The 21,317-nt window shown below is 44.4% G+C and overlaps 1 protein-coding gene across 1 annotated transcript in view; it reads left to right on the top strand.

Annotated features, from left to right (window-relative positions):
* The window catches only part of LOC136051199 (mothers against decapentaplegic homolog 2-like), a 167,348-nt gene that overhangs the window by 121,914 nt on the left and 24,117 nt on the right, over nucleotides 1-21,317 (top strand). The window contains exons 8-9 of the mRNA XM_065740534.1: nucleotides 16,205-16,342; nucleotides 17,232-17,376. Coding sequence (XP_065596606.1) covers nucleotides 16,205-16,342; nucleotides 17,232-17,376 — 283 coding nt within the window. The remainder of the gene's footprint in view (nucleotides 1-16,204; nucleotides 16,343-17,231; nucleotides 17,377-21,317) is intronic.

Genomic DNA, 21,317 nt, shown 5'->3' with positions numbered 1-21,317 from the left:
AAAACACAAATGATTAAAGTCAGCTGTCTGCCTTTCTGTGTTCAGTCGAGGTCCAACGGGGGTTTTCTGTAAAACAAAAGAGGACATCGGCTTGCCCTTTTGGGGCTTGTTAATATGGTTAAAATGAGGGAATAATCCAGTGAATGGTACTCTGGTATTCCTTTTCCCAGGCATCCTTAGTCTTCTATATTTAACAGGTCATTTCCTTTCATTGAAAGTTTTCTAACGTACATCCACCCTCCTCCCCCCCACTCACTTGAGAGGGGCGAGAGCATTAGTTTTCCTGCAGTCCTAGTGCCCATACTGATTCCAAAGTTGGGGACACTCGGAGGTGGAGCGTCACTTCTTTCGGGCTTTTGTTTTGGCCAGCCATTAACTAACTTCTCTAAGCTGTCTGTAGGCAATCCATCCATTAGTTCTCGTGGAATGCCCTTCTGCCGGCCCAGCATCCAAAAACTATTATGTTTATGATTTATATTTCGCCCACTTGGTTTCACTGAAAATGAGAACCTTTTAGATCTGTTGGGGTCCCGGTTAGATAGGGGAGGGGTCGAATTGGCCACTGCCCACCTCACTGCCTTTATCTCAAATTTACTGTTGGAGGAAGTCACTGGTCCATATTTTCTCCCATAGTTAATTAATTCTTGGGCAACTGTAGAGTAAATAACTCCTAATGACGATACTCCACCAGGGAATAGTATAGAAGATGGTATATTTCAAGTAGTTCTATACAAACAGTTATACAGGTAATACAAAAGAGAAGATGGCTCACCTTTAAGATGACAAGGCTCGCAGAGGACTCCACATGGAAGGGATCTCCAAGAAGAGATCCTTCCCTGGTGGTGGTCAGCCCTTAAATGGGGTTTGAGAGAGGAGGAACTAGGCTCCACCCCTTCCACCCACACAGGTATATCACCTTCACCTGTGCCCCCATGGCTGACTTGGTGCTCACCTCAGGTGACCAATCAGTGGTTCAGGCCGTGATTCAGCAGTTCCCATACACTCCACCCCTTCACGACATGAACCACTGATCAAGTAACCATAAGGTGAGTTCCCCTTGATACAGAGACCCAATACATCGCGACGCTTACATAATTGCCCGTCGCAACGCATGCTGATGTAATCTGATATGAGTGATGATCGGCGCATCCGTCGAACTCTTCTTTGGGCCAGTGCTCGGTGGTATCTACTGGAAGCATGTAATCATACAGTGCAGGTCCATCTTACGTGTCATCAGTCCCGGTTAGACCATCACCAGATGCTTCACATGGTCTTATAACAACTCTGGAACACTGCAGTATTGTTTTGATTCCTTCTGGTGATTCATAGACTTATGGGGAGTAATACAAGTGTTTTAGAGGTACCAAGAGGGGAAGATCCGCTTTCCAGGGCAAGATACAGGCCGTATTCCTGTCTTGGGTTAACACTTCAGCTTGTACAGGGGCACGCCCTGGTCGCCTGTACCAGACCCTTTGACCCGATGTCTGTGGCTGTACGACTATATCAGGCACCAAAGGGGGTGTCCTGATCTGCCACAGAGACATGATAGGGGTCCCCTTAGCAATGAAGACTGGAGTGTTAACCATTATTTCAGTAGGCCATGTACCTATAACCGGAGGAGCTACCGAACCCCCCACCTCCAATAATCTCCCCCAAGGTGCAAGTAGGCCGCACCATCGTGGTCCTACCTGCACCTTCCAGGGCCATTTTATTCTATTGGTACCTGGTTCTAGGTCCTCAGGGGCAGGGAGCAGAAGGTTGTTCTCATTGCCAATCTGAGGTTTCACTTCATTATCGGTGCCCGTAATTTGGATCCTAAGTGGGGAGGCCCATATTGTTTGTAACATTTTCAAGGCACTGGGTCTGCCATCTCTAGGTCTTTCATTCAGGTCCCGCAGGGTCTCATGGAGTCTCTTTGTCCACCCCTGCAGGGACTGAGAGTCTGTCTTCAGGGCAGCCTTGAGAATACCATTGTAACGTTCGATAAGGCCTGCCCCCGTTGGATTATATGGCAGGTGGAATCGCCACTCAATATTATTTTCTTCTGCCCAGCGTTGTATCACTGCACCCGTGAAATGACTTCCTTGGTCACTCTCGATGACTTGCGGTGTCCCGTAGGCAGCCATCAACCTTGTGAGTGCCTTTATAGTGTATGCCTGGTTGGCTTTTGGTACTGGATAGGCCTGCATTAGCCCACTCGCGGTGTCGACACAGGTTAGGGCATATCTCGCCCCCTCAGACCGAGGGAGAGGCCCAATATAATCAACCTGCCACCTCTGTAGAGGATTGTGTCCTCTAGCAAGATGGGCTGTAGTTTCAGGCAACGACCTCGGTCTTATCTTAGAGCAGGCGTCACAGTCTCGGCATGCTTGAGCGATGTCCGATAGTTGTACGGGCAGTCCCCACGCTTTAGCGGCTGCCCACATGGTCTTCTGCCCAGCATGCCGCAGCTTTTGATGTAGCCAGTAAGCGATATTCTCAGATGGAGAGTTCTCAACCCATCTAACTCGGGCCAGTGTGTCGGCTTCATCATTTCCTGGTGACTGTAGGGGTTGATGACCAGAAACATGGTAGACACACACAGTTCTGTGTTTGACTGTATTCCATATGTCTAACCACATATCTTTGCCCCAGATCGGTCGGGAGTGGATAGTCCAATCCTGGGTGGCCCACTGTGCAATCCAAAGAGTGAGCCCCCGATACACAGCCCAACTATCTGTGCAAATATTCAGGATACCATCACCAGGTTCTTTGGTTATAACCATCCACACCGCCCGCAGCTCTGCCCACTGGCTGCTTTGACCATCCCCCTCTTCGAACCAGATTGTGTCTGTGGCAGGATGGTACGCTACTGCTCTCCACTTACTTGGGTTGCCCTTGCTGGACCCATCCGTGTACCAGGCATCTTCAGGAATAGGATATTTTCCTTCCTGGACGGGACTCTTCTGTGGTGGAGCAACCGAAGTTTGTTTTGGTGCATCACTATGATACGTTACTGGGCCAAGAATCTTCTGAAGCTCTTCTTTCAACGGTGAGGAAGATAGACTACTCCTCTGACTGAGATAGGCAACCCATCGTGCCACCGTCTGCGCCTGGGCCACCCCCGTCTTAGGAAGGTGGGTCAGATCTCTTACCCACCCCTGGATTGGCAATGTAGTCTTGACTATAACTTCGGCCGTTTGGGTTATTGGCTCTACCGCTTGTAATGCAGAATAGGCAGCCAATAACTGTTTTTCAATCATACTATATCTTTCCTCTGCTCCATGCCACACCTGAGACCAAAATCCAATGGGGGTCCGAACAGAACTCTGACGTTGCCACAGGCCCCAGCCAAAGCCATCTTGAGTTACGTGAACATCTAGCTCAGCTGGAAGGGTAGGATCAAATATACCCAGTGCCTGGGCTTGTTTAACTGCCTGTTTCGCCTGTTGAAAAGCATCCTGTTCTGTTCTCCCCCAGTCCCATAATTGGCCCTTTTTGGTAAGTCTATATAAAGGTCTCAGCAGCTGCGCCAAATGAGGTATAAAGGAACGCCAATATCCCAATATACCCAGGAATTCCTGCAGCTGCTTTGGTGTTGTAGGGACTGGAAATGCCTGAACCTTATCTATGACGGCATCAGGTAATACTTTGGTCTTTCCTGACCAGACTACCCCTAGAAATTTTACGGACAGTCCTGGACCTTGCACTTTTTGAGGATTGATAGCCCATCCTCTTTCACTTAGGTAGGCAGTTAATGAATCTGCTGCCTCCCCTACTGCTTCCAGTGAGTCGGATGTTAACAGGAGGTCATCAATATAGTGGTATAGGTTCACACTGTTTGGTTTCCTCCAATCAGCCAGGTCACGTGCCACCAAATTATGACAGTATGTTGGTGAGTGCACGTACCCCTGTGGCAAGACCTGAAAGGTCCACTGCCTGCCTCCCCACGTAAATGCAAATTGATCTTGTGATTCTTTAGCAATAGGTATGCTAAAAAACGCATTCGCTAAATCCAGGACACAATGGTAGGTTTTAATTTCCCTACTAAGAGTGTCCATTAAGGAGGCAATATTGGGTACGGCCGCATGGATGGGCGGCGTGACCTTATTCAGTTCCCTATAATCCACCGTCATTCTCCATGTTCCATCCGACTTCCGTACTGGCCATATGGGGGAATTATATGGGCTGTGTGCAGGCCTTATAATACCTACTTTCTCTAATTCCTGCACTGTTTTTGATATTTCTTCTTGTCCACCCGGGAGTCTGTACTGTCTTACATTAGTAATCCGGCGTGGTTTTGGCAAACAAATGGGCTCATGTTTCGCATGGCCCCTCAATATTGTCCGTATTGCCCGGATACTAATGTACCTCTGCCGTAGTCTGAACTCTCCCACAGTTGTCTGGAGAGCCAGACCCCATAGAATGTCTATGCCCAAGATATATTCTGGAATTGGGGCAATCGACACCTTATACTCCCGGGGCGGGAGACGCCCAACCCCCAGTTTCAACCACGTCTGGGTGACTGGAATAGTCTGTCCCCCAAACCCACCAATCATCACTCTATTACCCTTAAATTTCGTTGGGTCTCCATATATAATCGATGTTTCTGCGCCAGTATCCACTAGAGCCATCACCTTCTGCACATTTGTCCTGGACCAGAATATTGTTAGTTCTACATAGGGCCTCCGGTCACAGCTAGAGGCCCTATGGGGACCAGAATTTTCCGTTAATCCATGAATTTTGCCAGATCTAAATCTTTTGCCACAGGTGGCTCAGGCACTGTAGCCTGTGACACCTGCGGATATTTTTTCCTTCTGTTCGGTATTATAAAGTCAGCCAAATTCCAGGTTGTTGTTGGTGTTTTTTCTATAATTCGTACTCCCGATTTTCTGGGAGCACTCTGAAATTTCTGATCATTTCTAAGCTGTTTCCACAGCTGTAACAAAACATGGTTGGGTTGCCCATCAATTTTGGTAAATGCAACCCCAGCCCGTATGAGATCATTAAACATAGTCCTCCGGGATACCCGTACGGGGCCTGATCGGGGCATCCGTGGAGCAGGCTTTTTAGTTCTAATAGGGAAGGCCTCAGCATCTTCCACTATACGAACATTACGCCTGGTTCTTACGCGCTCCGTCTCCCCTAAGTCTGCTACTAACTGGGCTGCCTGCTGTACGATGGCTTCTGATGCCACCAACGGATTTAATATGGAAACCAACATCCCATATAGGTGGGAGGGGGCCTGCTGTAGTATTAGATCTCTCATGCCCGCTGTAAATTTTTCCGTATCGGGGCTTTCAAAAGTGTCCGCATACAGAGCCTCCCTCATACCCAGTTCTCTGATATAGGTCTGGAGGTCCTCCATAGAGGACCACAAACCAGTATTAAGAGGGATATCAGTTTTATTGGGCCATGTTAAGCGGCACGCAGCCATCAACCAATCTATAATAGAATGGTTTTCCTCATTATAATGGACAGCTGCATATAATCTTTGTCTTAATGCCGGGTTTATCGTTATAGATGCTAATTTTGACATTTCTGTTCCATTTACTAAAACACTTTCAGCTCCTGCATCCCATAACCTTAGGAGCCATGATGGTATGCTTTCTCTTGGTTTCTGATGGAACCGTTGTACTAGGTCCATCAACTCATTAGCTGTGTATGGACGAGCGGTCACATGGAGGCAGGTTTCTGCAGGGGGCCATTGGTCAGGAGGCACCCCTGCTGGTCTATCCTGTACCTTCTTTGTTTTTTGAGTTATAATAGGCCGAATCTCGAATGGGTCCATCATAGATGGAGTTTCGAGATCTGCCTTAGAGATCTTTTCCCCTGTCATATCAGAGTCTTCTTCCTCTGATTTTGGGGTGTCTTCTACCAATATATTCCTTATTTGTCTTGTGGGGACATTTAGGCCAGGCTTTTTGGTTGTTAACGTACCCAGCTGTTGTTCCAGTTTCTCAATACGGTCTCGTAATAGCTGATTTTCAGTTTCCATATTAACATTTGCGACATCTAACTTGAGTATGGCCATTACTAATGGCCAGGCTACTGCAGAGGCAGCTAACCGCCGCTCCTTGGTAATAAGTATGTCTTTATCTAATCCTACAAAGTAGTCAGTCAAATAAGATGGAGAAGGAGCGGCAGTCCCTGGAACCCGCATGGGTCCCCATTTCTCAATAACGGATGCCAATCCATAGTAGGGTGACCCCATGAATCCTGGAATTAGACCAGGGATTATCTGTTCTAGGGGGGTAACGTTCTCCCCCTTGGCCCATTTAAATATACTCCAAATAAACGACATTATGGATTTAGTTAGAGCTGCCTGGCTCGCCAAATGTAGAGTAAATAACTCCTAATGACGATACTCCACCAGGGAATAGTATAGAAGATGGTATATTTCAAGTAGTTCTATACAAACAGTTATACAGGTAATACAAAAGAGAAGATGGCTCACCTTTAAGATGACAAGGCTCGCAGAGGACTCCACATGGAAGGGATCTCCAAGAAGAGATCCTTCCCTGGTGGTGGTCAGCCCTTAAATGGGGTTTGAGAGAGGAGGAACTAGGCTCCACCCCTTCCACCCACACAGGTATATCACCTTCACCTGTGCCCCCATGGCTGACTTGGTGCTCACCTCAGGTGACCAATCAGTGGTTCAGGCCGTGATTCAGCAGTTCCCATACAGCAACCTCCCCCCACGTCCACACTTTGCATCCTGACTGCAGACGATTAGGGGTTGCAGCACCTTCTGACGCTGCCTGAATTCTTTCTCCCTGAGGCATAGCCTGTTTTTTTCTTTGTAGTTGTATACCTATAGGTTTTAATGATTCAGGAAGCCCCCTGAAAAGAGGGGTCATTCTCTCAGGATCAACAGGCATCATCATAGGGGATTCATGGTGTGGCTGCAGCTTTCTATCATACATCATTTGCAGACAAGCAGCCTTTTGAACACTTTCTACTAACTGATCAACTGTCCCAGTAATGGCAAGGGGGTCTCCCCTTTCAAGAGGGTTAAGACCACCTGCCCAATAGGCAGCTCTCTGTGTGAGGGATCAGGGAGCACGATCGTTACCAGTAGTTAAAAATACTCCTGGTCCCCAATAACCTTCAGCCTCTTTTTCAGTTAGAAGTATCTGGTCTCCACCCGTGAGGCTGACCCTCCATACGTACTGTTTCTGATTCTTTAGGAGAGCAGCCAAAATTTCTTTTCAATTTTGCTAGCTCAGTAGCAGAAAAAGGGGTTTCTTTAATGTTCATTTGAGGATCTAAATCCTCGCTTTTATTGTATGAATACTCAGTTTTTATTAAAGGACACAACTGAGGTGGGGAGGCTTCTAATTTGTCTACACTTGCCTTTAAACCTTGCAATTCTTCCCTTGGATAAGTTTTCTCTTGAGGTGCACTAGTATCACTAGCATCCTTACCCGTTAACACTTCCCTTAAAGCTATATGCAACAGATCAGAATTATGTTTTTCCCTTTCTAACTGCTTCTCTAGGTTTGCAATTTGATTTTGCAGAGATTTTATCAGCTCCTGACTTACTTTAACTGATTCCTGCAGTGCTTGTAAAGCTTGGCTCTCTGCTTTAAGCTGCTGGTCGCAGAATTCTATGGCTGCAACCAGAGCTGAACCCAATACCGCACAAATAAATGCCTTTCCTTTTCCAGCTCGAGTACGAGCATTCTTTTGCAAAACACTAATACGGTCAGAGACGCTCTGCACGTTATACCAGTTCTGCCGTGCCCACTCTGCCCCTGTTAACGAGGGTCTGGCACCGTGCTTTTCTAAAAGGTCAAATAATACATCTTCACCTTTCATTGTGACTACACTGTCACTCATTTTTCAATGTGCAGAAAGATCTACACGGAGAAAGAGAGAGGGAACAGTATCCAAAACTTCGAGTCAAACAAATGCAATTGCTCAAATCACCCCTCTGTTTACTGAGAAGAGCATGCAAAAGAAGATCAAAGAAAATGCAAATATGTAAATTCGCTTCTCACTTCCCTGTGAAGCCAGAGAAAAAAAAAACTTCAAACCCCACACCTAAGTTAGGAGGAAACCTTACATTTCGAGAATGCACAGTAATCTTCACGGGACTCAAAATTACTTAATAGGTTCCCGAGAGGCATACACAGAAACAGTTCCAAAGACACAGTTAAGTTTCAATATGCGGAGTAATTCTTCCTGGAGAGGTGCTCACATCTAAATTATCACAATTATCACTCCTTACAACTCCAGGAGGCACACACAAGAAAAACGTTCAAATTTCACACTTAAAACTCAATATGCGGAGTGATTCTTTCTGGAGAGACACTCACATCTAGATTATCAAAAATATCACTCCGGGCAACTCCAGAAGGTACACACATCAACTATACCTGGAAGGGCAACACTCACTGTCGGGTATCCTGCTGACTACGCCATTAAAAATGTCACGCTCCAATATAAAGGAGGGAGACGAGGTTCTTTATATGTATATGTATACCCGAGGGCAAGATTAAGACACAACGGGTCAAATGTTAGCCCAACCAGTTTATTACAAATACTAGTTGCTTAGGGATATGGGGAAGGGAAGGTGTGCGATAGAAAAGAGATGAAAAGCAAGGAGACTTGGCAGAAAGCAAGAGAGATATAATCACCACCATGGATCCAGCGAGGTTCGTAGTAGGTCCGTTGATCTCAAAAACCTGTCTGGTCACCGCGGGGGATGGGAGATGGCAGCAAGCAGGCCTCAGGGTCCGTCCTAAGTCTCTTCGGGAGCTCTCCTCAAAGATTTCTTCTTTGGGAGTTCTTCTCCAAAATCCTTAGTTCAGTGAAGGCCTTTTATCCCCCATTTCTCAGGAGTTTATTTGTGTGTGACATGTCTGGCCCAACAGATAAGCCAGCAGCGGATGTTGCCTTCATTGCCATGCAGGAGCATTGTCTTTGTGGTGGTAAGCTTCTCCAAGCTGTACTCCCACAGAAAAGACTATTTGCACCTATTCCTGCTTATCTTTACAACCGTAAGCAGAGACAATGGCACCATAACACCCATCCAGATAACCGGCAGTTATCAGTCAGAGTCTTGTCACCAGAAAAGGCCTTACGAAGCAAACTTTGAGACAAAGGAAAACAGTTTGTCTTTCACAAGATGAATTTGTGCAGGGGGCCACTGATTGGGGGCACCTGTACTGGCCTATCCTGAACCATCTTTGTTTTTTGCATGACTATAGGTCAGATCTCAAAAGGATGTGCCTCAAGTGGGGCTTGTGGAGATCAGATCTCCACATTTTACCCTTTGAAGTACCCAAATCCACTGATTCAGGGATCTAGGTTTTCTCCAAGCAATATTCTAGATATGTTTTACAGAGATAGTCAAGCTTAATTTTTTCCTGTTAATATACTAGGCAGTTGGTCTAGTTTCTCAACGCAATCATGTAATAATTGGTTCTTGTTCTCTAGGGTGGTATTTGAGAGTTCTGCACAATTTAATAGCGTCCACGCCACAGTGGATGCAGCCAGTTGTTACTCCTTTGTGACTAGAACATATTTTCTAATCCACAGAAATATTCCACCATCCAGGATGGGGGAATTGAAGGATATACCTGCTGTTATGCAAGATAACCCATTTTTCAATTATAGCTACTAGTCCAAAATAGGGGGACCACAGAAATCATGGGATATGCTCTGGTAAATTCAATGTTCCCCTCCATAGGCCACTTAATGATATTCCAAATAAAATCACAGAATTATAGGGGTTGGAAGAGACTTCTAGAGATCATCTAGTCCAACTTCCCTGCCAAAGCAGGCCCCCTAGACCAGGTTGAACAGGTAGGTGGCGAGGAGGGTGTTGAATGCCTCTAGAGAAAGAGACTCCAGAACCTCTCTAAGTATCCTGTTCAAGTGCTCCATCACCCTTACTGTAAAGAAGTTCTCACGCACATGTGTGCAGAACTTCCTATGCTTCAGTTTGTGGCCATTTCCCCTTGTCCTATCACCACACACTGCTGAGAAGAGTCTAGCCTCAACCCTTCAACTCCTACTCCTTAAATATTTATAGATGTGGATCAGATCTCCTCTGAGTCTTTTTTCAAGGCTGAACAGACCCAGGTCTCTCAGCCTTTCTTCATAAGGGAGGTGTTCCACGCCCTTTATCATCTTTGTGTCCCTCCAATGGACTCTTTGAAGGAGATACTTGTCTTTTTTGTATCAGGGCATCCAGAACAGAACACAATACTCCAGATGAGGCCTCACCAGGGCAGAGTAGAGTGGGAGAATCACCTTCCTCGACCTGCTGGTGTTGTGGTTTTGTGGTTTTGATGCCGGTATTCCACATCAGAGCATCATGCAGGCAATTAAGGAGCTCATGCTGTTGGGAGCAGCAGAGGGGCGGAGCTCCGCACCAGATGCTAGGCTGCGCTCTGCCTGGGCGCGTTCCTCTCGGCTGCGTGGAGCTTCAGCACATGTGCTTCCCCTGCAATTCCTCTTTAACGTAAGCTCACAGCTTTTGGTTTGGAAACTTCATTTCTCTCTCAATTGTTCAATTTTATTAGATTTAGTAAAGTTACCACTCCTCAGATCGTGCCGTTGTTTGTTTTTTTTTGTAGACCCATCTATTCCCGCAGTTTCCCCTCCCCCCAGAGCACGCGGCTCTGTTCGGGCGGCCGCGTGGCCAGTGCAGTTTTTTTTTCTTTCCCTTTCTCTCTCCCTTCTCGGTTTTCCCTCGGGTTACTGTCACGGATTACACCGTGACAGCTGGTCATGCTCTTCTTGCACCCCAGAATCCCATTGGCCTTCTTGGCCACCAGAGCACACTACTGGCTCATGGCCAACCTGTCATCCACCAGGACACCCAGGTCCCTCTTCTCAGACATTCTCTCAAGCAGGTCATCCTCCAATCTGTACTCGTGAATGTGGTTATTCTTCCCTAGACACAATACTCTAGGCTTGCTCTTGTTAAACCTCATCCAGTTCCTTTCTGCTCAACTCTCCAGCCATTCTTGATATTTTCTCCAGGCTGGCTTGCCAAACATAACGGCAGAGAAACCAATGCAAATGAGAAGGTGCTTGTTATGGTTTTATGATTTCTGTTGTATTATTGATATTCCACATCATAACATCATGTGGTGTATTGGGAGTTAAAGAGTTAATGCTCCAGGTCTGTTCTGGGTATACCTGACCGGGAATTGAACCAGGGCCGTGGCCAGTGCAAGCACCGGCTCCTAACCACAACACCACAGCATTAACCCTTTAACTCCCAATACACCACATGATGTTATGATGTGGAATATCAATAATACAACAGAAATCATAAAACCATAACAGTGTTACAAAATGAAGGAAAGAAATACACATACAAGAGGACCCAGTTTTACAGAAAAAAAAACTCCAACAGGCAAGATCTCTTAACAAATAAATGCCTTCTTCAGTGGCAGTCAACCTTTAAATGAAGTCTAACAGTGGTGGAGCCTGGCTCCACCCCTTCTCGTTGCACAGGTGAATTGCCTTCACCTGTGCTTGCAGGGCTCACCAGATCTTTTCTCCAGGTGCTCAATCAGCAGTTCAGGCTGTAACTCAGCAGTTTCCATATACTGCTCAACCTCTGAAAAAGACTGCAATTCGAGGTTTGAGAAAAGACTTTCACAGCACCCAAATGAACCCATAGTCACCTGGTTACTTTGCTGTTTGGACAATAGGGCTAACAGTTTGTTACTAGATAGTAGAAAAGCTTGTCAACTGGGAAGCATTACTGAAGGCTCAGCCGTTGACAGAGGTATTAGTAGCTGTCGAGACAAGACCTCAACTCTTTCAAAGCTGATGCTATTAACTGTAAAGGAAAAATACCTCTTCAAAGGCTATGTGATGCTTGAGATAAATCCATTATTTCAGAGAATGCACCATAGTGGAAGTGTTACATAACCCACGTTCATTCCTGACGATCCAAACAAAGAGCATGATCCTGAGAGTCAGGTGTACACCAAATATGTGGCATAAATTGACAAGGACTGTACGAGAATGCTGGTACATTAGCAGCAGTGTACAGCAGAGATCAAAGACGACCCTTTTTAAACAGAGCTCATGACTTTAAGCTACATTTAACCACTCTACAAGCTCGTGTTTGAGCATTTTCAAAAATTAATGGAAAGACTGGATAAAATAGAGAATATTCAAGAAGTTGAACTGTCTACCATGCTTCATCATGATAAACCTGATTACAATCAGTATTATCAAGACAGCCTACAGGAGGAGCTGATCAAATTGGCTTCCTCCAAACACGCATTACCCAATATCTCAGCTATTAAAAGAAAACATCCTCCTGCTTGAGCAAGTGACAACAGTAAGACTGTGTCACGTATTACCTTGTGATAGTACCCACGTGAACATAGAAAAAATAGGAACAAGTGGCATAAAAAGCCCTCTCCCAGGCTATGAGTACAGGTAAAAGAATTGCAAGACAGATCGACCACCAAGCCAAACTCCTCCAAAAAGGTGATTGCTTCTGTAAAGTGAATAACCTGAAAAAATAACATCCACGGGAAATAATGGAGGTGGATATTTTGTAAGGCTTATCAGGGTGGCATACAGACAACCAGTAAATACCAGTAAATAAAGAAAGGCTCACCCAGAACTCCACAGGGGAGAAATCTCCAACAAGAGATCATTCCCCAGTGCTGGTCAGCCCTTAAACGGGGTCTGGGAGAGGTGGAGCCAGATTCCACCCCTTCCAGTCACACAGGTGAATTGTCTTCACCTGTGCTCCTCTGGCTGACTCCTCAGTGCTTGCCTCAGGTGATCAATCAGTGGTTCAGGCTCTGATTCAATAGTTTATGATTGTTTCTTAGCTGTTTCCATAACTGTAATAAAACATGGTTGAGCTACACATCAATTTTAGCAAATGCAACCCCAGCACATATAAGACCATTGAACATGGTTTTCCAAGACACCCATATGGGGCCTGATTGGGGTGTCCACGGGGCAGTCTTTGGGGTTCTAATTGGGAAGTCCTTGGCTTCCTCCACCATGCAGACATTGCACCTAGTTCCTATGCACTCTGTTTCCCCCAAGTCTGCTACCAGTTGGGCTGTTTGTTGGACAACGGCCTCTGAAGCTACTAAAGGATTCAGTATGGAGACCAATGTCACATAAAGATGAGAAGGGGCTTGCTGCAATATCAGGTCTCTCATACCTGTCATAAATATTCCCATGTCTGGACTTTCAAACATGTCAGAATACATGGCCTCCCTCATACCCAGTTCTCGGATGTACATTTGAAAGTCCTCCATAGAGGACCATAAACCAGTATGAAGTGGTGTGTCTGTTTTATTGGGCCATGTTAGCATGCCACCATCAACCAGTCTGTAATAGAGTGGTTTTCATTATTATACTGGATGGCCACATATAATCTTTGCCTCAATGCTGGGTGTATGGTTACACATGCTAGCTTGGACACTGCTGTCCCATTAACTAATACACTTTCAACTCCTGTGTCCCATAGTCTTAGGAGCCATGACAACATGCTTTCCCTAGGCTTTTGATAGAACTGTTGTACTAGGTCCATCAACTCATTTGCCATATATGGGTGAGCTGTTTCATGCAAGTATGTTTCAGCAGGTGGACATTGGCCAGGAGGCACCCCTGCCAGTCTATCTTGCATTTTTTTTTTGTTTTCTGAGTTATAATAGTGCAGACCTCAAACAGATCCATCATAGATGGAGCTTTGAAACCCAATTTAGAGACCTTGCCCTCTGAGGTATCCAGGACCGTTATCTCAGGGACCTGGGCATCCTCGATTGAAATGCTATATATCTGTTTGGGGCTTTTAGTTTGGTGGGGCTTTGTTGTTAACAACCAAAAAACACAGGACGAAATGCCACATGCCCAATTGCTGTTCTAGTTTCTCAATACAGTCTCTTAACAGTTGGTTCTCACAGTCTATGTTGTTATTTGTTACTTCCAGTTTGTGTAATGCCATTACCAGAGGCCAAGCCACAGCAGATGCAGCTAGCCAGTACTCCATTTAATGAGTGCATCTTTATCAAAACCCTAGAATTAATCCATTAAATAGGTCAGAAAAGGAGAAACAGTCCCCGTAATCCACAGGCTTACCCCCATTTTTCAACAATGGTGGCTAAGTTGTAGTAGGGTGACCCCATAAGTCCTGGGACTTGACCTGGAAACATTTGTTCTGGGGGGGGGGTAATGTTGCCCCCCCCCTTCCCCATTTGAAGGTAATCCAAATGGGAGACATATCTATTGAAGACTTTATTTTTTTCTCCAAGTCTGCCTGGCTTGACAATTGTAGGGTGAACAACCTGAAAGAACAGTAACCACAGAAAACAATGAAAGTGGATAGTATGTTTTGTAAGGCTTATCAGGGTGACATACTAACAAACAGTAAATTAGGAAAGACTCACCAGTCACAGATTATCAAGGCTTGCCCAGGACTCCACAGAAGAAAGATCTCCAACAAAAGATTCTTTGCCACTTGTGGTCAGCCCTTAAATGGGGTCTGGAAGAGGTGGAGCCAGATTCCACCCCTTCCAGTCACACAGGTGAATTGCCTTCACCTGTGCTCCTCTGGCTGACTCAGTGCTTGCCTCAGGTGATCAATCAGTGGTTCAGGCTATGATTCAACCGTTCCCATCCAGTTTCAGTTGCTGCAGGATATTGCAAAAGCCATAAAGACTCTGATCGTGGCTCAGAGAAGAAGAATGATAGAGGTAACAGGCTGGTTTGGCCTGGTTCTATGACTGATGGTGTGGGGGGAACTACAGACCCATGCTTAGGAAAAAGGGGAAGGGAAAAGAGTTGATAGATGGGCCTAAAAAGAAAGCAGCATCAACATTCTGAGGAAGAAAGCAAATTTACTAAACAATATTTTGGAATGCAAAATAACACAATATAATACAATATAATTGGATTTGAAGCTAATAAATAAAGTGAGAGAGAGCGTCCAAAAACTGAAGGCCTTATTCTAATTCTGAAGGTCAGATGACTAGGGAGCATGTACTTCCCAGACGAGCAGTAAGGAAGAGAAAGTGAAAAGGAGGTATCTCGTGACCTGCAAACAATTTTATCTTTCCCTCTGAATGGGAAACAAACAGAACAGTGAAAAGTCCTCTGGGATATGTAGTTCTCTTCTGAGACACATATACCTAGAACTATCAATGATCCATGGAACTGGAGTATTAACTCTTTAACTCCCAGTGCAATGCGTGCTATTATGATGTGGAATACCAATAACAACAATCATAAAATCATAACAATAAGATTGGCGTGGGCCCATGTCTCAAGCCTGTCCAGGTCTCTCTGGATAGCATCCTTTCCCTCTAGCATGTCAACTGCTCCACTCAGTTTGGTGTTGTCTGCAAACGTGCTAGGGGTGCACTTGATCCCACTGTCCATGTTGCCTGCAAAGATAGAACCAGTCCTAGCACCGATCCCTGAGGAATGCCACTCATCACTGGTCTTCACGTGGATGCTGAGTCACTGACTGCAACTCTCTGAGTGTGACCATCCAGCCAATTCTTTATCCAACGAGTGGTGCATCTATCAAATCAATTTTTCTTCAATTTAGCAACCAGGATGCCATGCAGGACATTGTCAAATGCTTTGTACAAGTCCAGGTAGATGATATCAGTTGCTCTTCCTTTATCCACTGATGCTGTAACTCCATCATGAAAGGCCACCAAGTTTCATCCTTGGTGAAGTCATGTTGATTACCACCAATCACCTCATCTTTACTTTCCATGTGCCTTAGTAGGGCCTTCAGGAAAATCTGTTCCATGATCTTTCCAGGCACAAAGGTGAGACTGACTGGCCTGTCGTTCCCTGGATCTAATTTTTTTTCCTTCTTGAAAAGGGTAGTTATGTTTCCCCTTTTCAAATAAGGGGGAACTTCACCAGACTGCCATGACCTTTCAAATATGATGGATATTTCTGCAAGTGAGAAAGTTATTTGCTGTTTAACTTGTATTTGATTACAGTGTATTACCTGGCTAAAAAATTCTAGCTCACTCTAGACTAAAAATTATTCTGCTTTTACCTGAAGTATTGTGTGATAAAAAAGCAAGTTAATGGTGTTCTGCTACAGCTGTCAGCCCAGAAGTATGCTCATCCAGATAATTGATTTCTGTTTTTGTTGTAAAGAAAAAAATTGTACTTTTCTGAAGCAAAATATTCCTTTGTTTATTCATGTGCCTGGGTCGTATCATAACAATAGTTCCTTTGAATTCTGTTCCAGGAAGGGGAGTGCGTCTCTATTACATTGGTGGAGAAGTTTTTGCCGAATGCCTCAGTGATAGCGCAATTTTTGTTCAGAGCCCCAACTGTAATCAAAGATATGGCTGGCATCCTGCAACTGTCTGCAAAATCCCACCAGGTCAGTCATCTACAAAAAAATCTAGTGAAAGTTGTCATGCTCCAGTATAAAGGAGAGAGACGTGGTTCTTTGATTATGTGTATACCCAACGTCGAGATTAAGACACAATGGGTCAAATGTTAGCCCAACCAGTTTATTACAAATACTAGTTGCTTATGGATATGGGGAAGGGAAGGTGAGCGATAGAAAAGGGATAAAAAGCAAGGAGTCTTGGTAGAAAGCAAGAGAGATATAATCACCACCGTGGATCCAGCGAGGTTCGTACTACATCCATAGATCTCAGGAACTTGTCTGGTCAACGTGGGGGATGGGAGAAAGCCGGGAAGCCTCACAGCAAGCAGGCCAAGGGGGTCGTCCAAAGAGCTTCTCCCCTCAGGGAACTCTCCGTCAAAGATGTTTTCTTTGGGAATTCTTCTCCAAAGTTGTTAGTTTCGTGAAGGCCTTTTATCCCCCATTTCTCAGGTTTTTTCTTTTCTCTCTGTTAGTGTGACATACCTGGCCCAACAGATAAGCCAGCAGGGAGTGGTACCTTCTTTGCAATGCCCAAGCATTATCATCTTTTGCAGTGATCAGCTTCTCCAAACCGAACCCCCAAAAAAACAGGCTTGTCCCTATTTCTGCTTATCTTTGCAACTGTAAGCAGAGACACTGAGGCACCATGACACCCCCTAAATAATTTGCATTTGTCAGAGTCTTATCACCAGAAAGGCCTCACGAAGCAAGCTTTGAGACAAAAATAAAAGGAAAACAGTTTCTGTCTTTCACAAACGTACTCACAGGACGTCATTTGCTTTCCTTTTGATACCTAGGAAGGTTTTATCTGTGGTTTTGGTCTTCTGTGTAGCAAGCACAAGTAGTTAAGTACACCTTTTTGACCTTCTATTTGTAGGATGCAACCTAAAAATCTTTAATAACCAAGAATTTGCTGCTCTTCTGGCTCAGTCTGTGAATCAGGGTTTTGAAGCAGTTTATCAGCTTACCAGAATGTGTACCATAAGGATGAGTTTTGTTAAAGGATGGGGAGCTGAGTACAGGTAAGAAAAACACTTTGATTTAGACTTAATTTTTTCTTTCTCTAATACATTTTCTGCCTGGATTGAATTCTATACATAGAGTCATAGAACCCTTAGATTTGGAAGGCTCCTTTAAAAGTCATCTAGTCCAACTCCTCTGCAATGAACAGGGACATCTGCAGCTAGATCAGGTTGCCCAGAATCTGATCCAGCCTTGCCTTGAATGACTTCAGAGATGGGGCATCCACCACATCTCTGGGCAAAATATATACATACACTACTGCAGCTGTGGTGTAAGTTGAACTCATATTTTCCTTTTCTCCCCTTCAGCTGTAAGACTCCTAAGTCATAAAGACCAGTAAACTAATTTTAGTATTGCACCAAAGTTCATTGAGCAATGAATTTCATCAAAGTTCCCTTACTTACTTCATCCTGCTTGCTTATTGTGGCAAAACCACTTACAACATCTTGAAGTTTCAGAACTTGTTATACAGCTACTGTTAGACCTACCATCATTTAGGTCTCTGTATTCAGTGTGGAGTAAAATTAGATTTTTAGGTTGTGGTGTGGGATGCAGTTGATGAGATCCAAGGGAAAGTGTTGGAGTGACTCTGAGTGCATTATGCAGACTACAGTAGCTGGAGAACATACTTTTAGGGGATGGTAAATGCATTGGAACTTGTGAAAAATACTTGGCAGGAGTAAGATGTACATTTCTGTAGTAAAACTGCTACAAACAGTTGTTTGAATTGAAAGAAAAAAAGTATTTTATCTGTTTTTGAATAGTTAAATTCTCTATTAGGACAAACTAAAACCTTTCATTTAGGATGGTGCCTCCTTTTAATGTAGGATGGGAATTTGGAAAGAATAGAAAATAATTTTTAACTGAGCAATTCAAAAGATTTCATTCTTTTTGAGAACTATGGATGTGGTTTTAAACAACAACAAAATCCCTTAAATGTCCTTAGAAATTGTTTACTGAAAGAACAGAAGCCTGATATATAAATACCCTATTGCAACACAGAACATTTTTTAAAGAAATCCTCATAATTTCTGAAGTTAAGCAGTGCCAGGTTGCATTGTAGATCCTGGGGCTTTGGTTCTTTTATCTGCTTTTCCAATATATCCATGTAAATGTGAGCCATTGTTACATGGGGGAGGATTCGTGGCTAAACAAAGCCAATTTCATAAAAGTCTAGTTCGATGGAATGAAAAATTTAAGTGATGGAATAAATTGGTACCTCTTTGTTAGCAAGGGGTATGCAAAGAAAAATCTGGTTTCAGTTTAAAGAACAGTTGGATTTAGCTCCAAAAGAGAATGTATACGTTCACACATAAATACAACATTCAAATCAGAATAGAAGAAAGGCACAATCAGTCAGATTGCATGAAGGCAACTTGAAGTGAATGAAATTAAGTGTTGGATTTTGGGTTAAAGCAGTGAGGAGGCGTTTGGTGAAGTTTCTGCTAAGGAGGGAAAATGTTGGTTGTTTGTAGTTCATAAACCTTTCTGAGGTCATAGGGTTGAAAAAGCTCCAGAGGAAACTTCCAGAACAGCACAGAAACTGATTGCTGATGGAATGCTGAATGAGTTTCTGTGCATCGCTATTAAAGATGATGCTGTTCTTCTAAAGAAAGTTAAGTAGAGGTAATTACAGCAGATTACAGATTTAGTGATACACCGATGGGAAATACATGGGTAGGAGAAGCTGAGTTTCAGCTTTGAGATGTCTGCAAAGTGACTGTCACTATTTGATCTTTTGCCAGGGCTGTTGAACAGGCCCGGTTATAACATACTGTAAAGTAAACAAAGGCGGTGACAGAGCCTTTATTTGAGGTACAAGCACTATAGAACAAGATACTAGAGAGAAGGGGAATTAACTCACTCCTCCTGGCAACAATTTGGGTTAAGGAATGCAACCGCCTCTGGTTGGAACACTGGTGTGCCAGAATGAAGAGTGCAAGGGCAGGGGGGGCCAACCCGCACAGGCTGTGAGCGTATATGTGCTCCCAGAAGCACAGCCAGAAGCACCACCAAGAGGGAGAGAGAGAGAGGACGAGTGGATCTGGGCTCCTCTGCTCTGGTCATTTTTCAGGTGCTCATTTACTGGTTCAGGCTGTGACCAGGCAATCCCATTGTACATACTAAGGAAGTGTGTTGTAGAACACATTGTAGGGGAGTTGACAGCAGTGGAGTAATGAACTTCCTTCTTTCAGAGAAGATTTGAGATGAAATAGAATTACATTTCCTGTCATTTAGATTGTTCTTTTATTGGATCACTTTGTTTTGGCATAGGGGTTCAGGGCTGAGATAACAATGTTTTTTGGAGAGAGCACATACCCCCACTACTTTCTTCTAGAAAATGTAAAATCACAGACAGTGTTATGGTTCTATGATTTTTGTTGTATTATTGATATTCCACATCATAACATCATGTGGTGTATTGGGAGTTAAAGAGTTAATGCTCCAGCTCCGTGGATCGTTGATAGTTCTGGGTGTACCTGTTTCAGAAGAGAAGAACAACTGCATTCCCCAGAGGACTTTGCGATACTTTGCATTTTTACATATTTCCGCCCAGAGGGAAAGATAAAAACTGTCTGTGGTCACGGGACACTCTCTTCCCTTCGGGACCGAGCTCGGCAGTGGCAGTGGGTGTTTGTTGCAGCCGTCCGCCTTCAGCGTTAGCGTAAGGCCTTTGGTTTATCGGACACTCTCTCTCTTGCTCATTTTATTTGATCCATTTGACTCAATTCCAATTATATTATATTATATTGTGTTATTTTCCTTTCTGATATCTTATTTAGTAAATTAGCTTTTCCTCCTCAGATTGTTGCCGCTGTTTTGTTCCTAGGCCCATCTCCCTTTTCCTTTTTCCCTTTTCCCCTTCCCCTTCCCTGGGGTGTGGGCCCGTAGGTCCCCTGCCTCAATTGTCACGGTACCGGGTCAAACTGTCCCGCAAACCGGTGACATTTTTGGAGCCCAACGTGGGGCAAAACTAGCTGCCTTAGCTGGGCAGAGACATACTTTTAGAGTGAATCTCTGTATTTTGTTAGGAAGCTTATCTGTACTGCAGGTCCTGTACGGCAAAACACGACCTTGAAGTCCAGGCGTACTGCCAGTTCTTCTGGGATATTTGTAAACTTTTCAGGTGCTGCCAGCTTGTTTGAGTAAAAGAAAAAAATGTTTTTACTGTTTCTGTTAAAACTGCCCTTACAGGGATTGTATTTCATTGCTTTTTCCCTTTTAATGCTCAAAACGTACTGGAACTTGGTTAAGCTTGCCAGTCTGATCTATGGAGCCTGGTCCCTATATGACAAACTAAAAGCAGTGATGGAAGCACCTACCAGATACCTGGGCACCCCGGCTAATGTAACAAACGATACCATGTTAACAAACCAAACAATATTTGAATGGGTGTCCAGGTTCTCCTCTACGTTCCTTATGAATTTTCAAGATTACAGCTTAGGGTCTATGTTAACGATTGGGATATCAGTCCTCCTGAATATACTCTTTGAAATAGGATTTTACATCGTGTGGAGGAAGCTTTTCCCAGAAACAGAGAATGTTGAATGTCAGGGAAAGTGGAGAGTTTTAGGAAAGAAATTAGAAGCATGGGGTTCCCTGGTGCCATGGGATTTTACTCCTGAACATTTGCAGGATCCTGAGGAGCTAGGCCTGTATCTGAGTAATGGGTGTTGCGGCTCATTAAGATCTGAGGTGGAACAGCTTATCTGGGGCTTGGCTTATGCTTACCGAGGCATATATACTGTTCTGGAGAGAGAGAGTGTCCAAACTGAGGCTCAGACCAAAGAGGAAAACCTCCCAGGCACATCTGACCAGCCAAAGGAAGCACCGGTATCAAAGTTGGTTGCCCCGGTGGAAGGCCAGAAATGGAAACGTGTGTCCTCACGTCTAGAATGCAAAGAAGAGGTGGCGAAAGAAGAGGAAGATCCAGGCGAGG

The sequence above is a fragment of the Cyrtonyx montezumae genome, unplaced genomic scaffold (assembly GCF_038088225.1).
Source record: "Cyrtonyx montezumae isolate F1298 unplaced genomic scaffold, pur_monq_1.0 scaffold_27, whole genome shotgun sequence".
Taxonomy (NCBI): Eukaryota; Metazoa; Chordata; class Aves; order Galliformes; family Odontophoridae; genus Cyrtonyx; species Cyrtonyx montezumae.
The sequence above is the reverse complement of the archived record's forward strand: the minus strand, read 5'-3'. Positions and strand labels throughout refer to the sequence as shown.